Below are 4,539 nucleotides of genomic sequence, written 5' to 3' on the forward strand. Positions count from 1 at the left end.
AACCCTCTCCCTGCCAGTCTGTGCCATTCCTACCCATAACCCTCTCCCTGCCAGTCTGTACCATTCCTACCCATAACCCTCTCACTGCCAGTCTGTACCATTCCTACCCATAACCCTCTCCCTGCCAGTCTGTACCATTCCTACCCATAACCCTCTCCCTGCCAGTCTGTGCCATTCCTACCCATAACCCTCTCCCTGCCAGTCTGTACCATTCCTACCCATAACCCTCTCCCTGCCAGTCTGTGCCATTCCTACCCATAACCCTCTCCCTGCCAGTCTGTGCCATTCCTACCCATAACCCTCTCCCTGCCAGTCTGTACCATTCCTACCCATTAGGGTAACTTACTCCTCGGCTTCCAGACTCCCCGCGTCGGCCAAGAAGCTTTTGGGGATGTAGCAGGTTTGGGCCGGGCCCCTGCCAGTCTCTCTCTGTACAAGGACCCAGGGCCCCTTGGTGCCAATGACTTCCAGCCGGTCCCCCCTCTGCACGTCCATGCCCCCAGGGGAGCGGGCAGTGTAGCTGTACATGGAGACCTTGGCCGCCCTACTCAGCTGCTTGGGGTGCAGGACCCCCACACTGGGTTGCTCAGGAGATGGATGTTGGGGCTCATGGATAAGTTGGGGCTCCATCCTCATAGGATTGTCCAATTCATCTTGGGGAACAAAGCCCGGGTTCTCCTTCCCTTGCCCACTGGGTGCCCAGCCTTGCCCACTGGTGCCCGTAAGGTGCATCTTGTACCGCGTAACCTGTGGGGTTCCCTGCCCCTTCCCCCTTGTGCCCGGCAGTGAGGGTGGCAGATTGCCAGCAGGGGGAGGGTAGAATTTGGATGAGGGGCCCCGGTCTGGTTGCTCAGTGCCCTGGCAGGGGGGGCAGCAGGGGCAGATCCGCTTGCACACTCTCAGCCCCATAGTGCCCCGTGCAGGGAGAGGCTGCTGTGTGTGACTCAAGGAAGTCCCAGGAGAATTCCCCCCCCCCCCCAGGTAGGAGGGCGTGTCCCTGTCGCACACTCACCTGCCTCATACCCCTCCCCTACTGGGGCCCTAGGAACCCCCTATTCAGGCTTGAGCTATGGGGGCAGTAATTCCCAATACAGCTCAGGAGGGGCCCCTGTGGGTGTTTGCAGGTCCCATAACCAAACTGTTTCTATTGGAATACAGGGGGGGGGTGTAGCTGGGAGCACAGTTATACCCCCCCCGTACTAAGGGCATGGGTAGTGGGGCACCATGGTATTGCCCCTAGGCACATACAGCAGCCCTATAGCCCTATTTGTTGCACTATGGGTGGGCCTAGCACTGTCCCCCCAGAAAAAGTGGGTGCTGCTATGCATGTATTAGGGCCCCAGGGCAAGTAAATGGGCCCCAGCCAGAACCCACCAGGGGGAGGGGCGATAGGAAAGACTGTTGCCCCCTGGGTAACTAAACCCTGGCAGGTCCGGTCTCTAGGGGCAGTGGCGGAACCAGCAGTGCAGCATTGCATCAGTACTCATAGAAACTATAGCGCCCCCTGTGGTGGAGGGGGGCATTGCAAGTATCTTTATGGTTCCCTCACAGAGCGCCAGGGGGCACTCCCCACCTCCCCTGGGTCCCTAACCCCTGTACGCACTACTCTTTCAGCAGATCAGCACTTTCCATGTTTTCCACCTCCGGCTGCACCAAGTCTCTGTATCCCCCCCCCTATGTTATTGGGGGTCCCACAGCTAAATCATTCCAGGGCCCCCACCTATAGAGCGACTCTTGGATCAGTCAGGGCCCTTGGCCCCCAAAAGGCCTGCACCCCTGTTCCTATTTCCCTGCCCCCCTGGCTATTTGTTATTGGGGGGTAATATATATAATGGCTCCTCATAAGAACTGGACCCCCCCAGCCTGTTCCCTAAATTGGCCCCAAAGAGTGGCCACAAGTGGGGTCCCTCTCTATAAGCCAATGTGCTGCCCGTGTTTGTGTCAGGGGACCCTCCCCCCCCGGAACCGGCTCAACTGGATCGGTGACCTGTGCCGTGCGAGAGTTAACTTGCCCTTTAGTGGCCCAGTGGCCCAGAATACAGGGAGTGGGACATTGAGTGTCTGTGGAGCGAGTCAGGCGGGTAAAGGGGAAGGTAACCTGACACAAAGCCCCATTGTTACATGTTATATTTAGGGGCCATTCATGAGTCAGGTTGGTTGGGGGGGCAATTAATGGAAAAGATGCCCCTCCCACTTAGTCTTTGGCCTCTGTAATTTATTGTGGATTGGGGGCCACTTTGCTGCCCCAAATGTGTTTGTGCCGCTGCCCTTTCCCCACATGGGCACATGGTGGCGCTGTTCTACTGCAGCTCTATATATGGAACTGTGCCTGCGCCAGTCCAGCCAATCAGAATAAAAGGAAATGTCATTCTCAGGTGCACATTTCTCTTAATGTGACCCACCTGTGCCAGGTTTCACTCCCAGCATGCCCCTGGGTATCGGCACGTGCCCTGCTATTGCTGGCTCCTCCCCTATATGAACAGTTAGTGACTTGTGCCCTTTCCCTGGATCATGTGACCCCATGCCCCCCAGTGTTTGTATACCAGTGACTGTGGGACCCGGCTGCGCGGGGGTCAGTAACTAAGGAAGATAATAAGCAGTATATACAGTATATATATATATACCTACGTACGTTTGCTATAAATGCAGATCCCGTCCCTTTAAGGCTCAGTCTAATACACACAATAACCTTGAGCCCCCCCTGATCCCTATAGCAGCACCAGTACATTGGGCCCCATGGCCTCCCTGCACCATCAGTAGATCAAAAAAAAAAATTCATTGGCTGTTCCTATTGGCCAGAGCAGAGAGAGACTAAAAAGCAGCAAAACCCATTGGCCGGAGTGCAGAACCCATTGGCTACACCTATTGGCCAGAGTGCAGAACCCATCGCTCATGCCTATTGGCCGGAGTGCAGAACCCATTGGCTACAACTATTGGCCGGAGTGCAGAACCCATCGCTCATGCCTATTGGCCGAAGTGCAGAACCCATTGGCTACACCTATTGGCCAGAGTGCAGAACCCATCGCTCATGCCTATTGGCCGGAGTGCAGAACCCATTGGCTACAACTATTGGCCGGAGTGCAGAACCCATCGCTCATGCCTATTGGCCGAAGTGCAGAACCCATTGGCTACACCTATTGGCCAGAGTGCAGAACCCATCGCTCATGCCTATTGGCCGGAGTGCAGAACCCATTGGCTACACCTATTGGCTGGAGTGCAGAACCCATTGGCTACACCTATTGGCCGGAGTGCAGAACCCATTGGCTACATCTATTGGCCGGAGTGCAGAACCCATTGGCTACACCTATTGGCTGGAGTGCAGAACCCATTGGCTACACCTATTGGCCGGAGTGCAGAACCCATTGGCTACACCTATTGGCCGGAGTGCAGAACCCATTGGCTACACCTATTGGCCGGAGTGCAGAACCCATTGGCTACACCTATTGGCCGGAGTGCAGAACCCATTGGCTACACCTATTGGCCGGAGTGCAGAACCCATCGCTCATGCCTATTTGCCGGAGTGCAGAACCCATTGGCTACACCTATTGGCCAGAGTGCAGAACCCATTGAATACAACTATTGGCCGTAGTGCAGAACCCATCGCTCATGCCTATTGGCCGTAGTGCAGAACCCATCGCTCATGCCTATTGGCCGGATTGCAGAACCCATCGCTCATGCCTATTGGCCGTAGTGCAGAACCCATCGCTCATGCCTATTGGCTGTAGTGCAGAACCCATCGCTCATGCCTATTGGCTGTAGTGCAGAACCCATCGCTCATGCCTATTGGCCGTAGTGCAGAACCCATCGCTCATGCCTATTGGCTGTAGTGCAGAACCCATCGCTCATGCCTATTGGCCGTAGTGCAGAACCCATCGCTCATGCCTATTGGCCGGAGTGCAGAACCCATCGCTCATGCCTATTGGCCGTAGTGCAGAACCCATCACTCATGCCTATTGGCCGGAGTGCAGAGCAGCGGAGCCCATTGCCTATTGGCCGGAGTGCAGAACCCATCGCTCATGCCTATTGGCCGGAGTGCAGAGCAGCGGAGCCCATTGCCTATTGGCCGGAGTGCAGAGCAGCGGAGCCCATTGCCTATTGGCCGGAGTGCAGAGCAGCGGAGCCCATTGCCTATTGGCCGGAGTGCAGAGCAGCGGAGCCCATTGCCTATTGGCCGGAGTGCAGAGCAGCGGAGCCCATTGCCTATTGGCCGGAGTGCAGAGCAGCAGAGCCCATTGCCTATTGGCCGGAGTGCAGAACAGCGGAGCCCATTGCCTATTGGCCGGAGTGCAGAGCAGCGGAGCCCATTGCCTATTGGCCGGAGCCTGCAGACAAGTGCTTCTCCCTAGCGGACAGGAGGGCTGTTGGCTCCTGAGGGGCCCAGAGAGGGGCCCATTGTGCTGCCGTTGTGCAAGAGAGAAGGGCAAATAAACCTGACAGAAGGGTAAATAAACCCAGAATAAGTGGCTGAGGAGTCTGAGGTGGGGGAACCGGTTCCTGTGAGTGACAGAGTTCCGTGTGTGAGAGGAACATTCCGTGCGT

General features: G+C 56.4%; 1 protein-coding gene across 2 annotated transcripts in view; it reads right to left on the reverse strand.

Annotated features, from left to right (window-relative positions):
* Window positions 1–969, reverse strand: part of LOC101733045 (tyrosine-protein kinase SRK2-like) — a 16,665-nt gene extending 15,696 nt beyond the window's left edge. Inside the window, exon 1 of one of the 2 annotated variants that reach the window (XM_031901954.1) lies at window positions 347–969. In XM_031901954.1, the coding sequence (XP_031757814.1) occupies window positions 347–909 (563 nt within the window). In that variant the 5' untranslated portion in view covers window positions 910–969. The remainder of the gene's footprint in view (window positions 1–346) is intronic. The other variant, XM_031901953.1, reaches the window with a different exon arrangement.
* Window positions 970–4,539: the final 3,570 nt, after the last annotated feature.

The sequence above is a fragment of the Xenopus tropicalis genome, chromosome 5, assembly GCF_000004195.4.
Source record: "Xenopus tropicalis strain Nigerian chromosome 5, UCB_Xtro_10.0, whole genome shotgun sequence".
Classification (NCBI taxonomy): Eukaryota; Metazoa; Chordata; class Amphibia; order Anura; family Pipidae; genus Xenopus; species Xenopus tropicalis.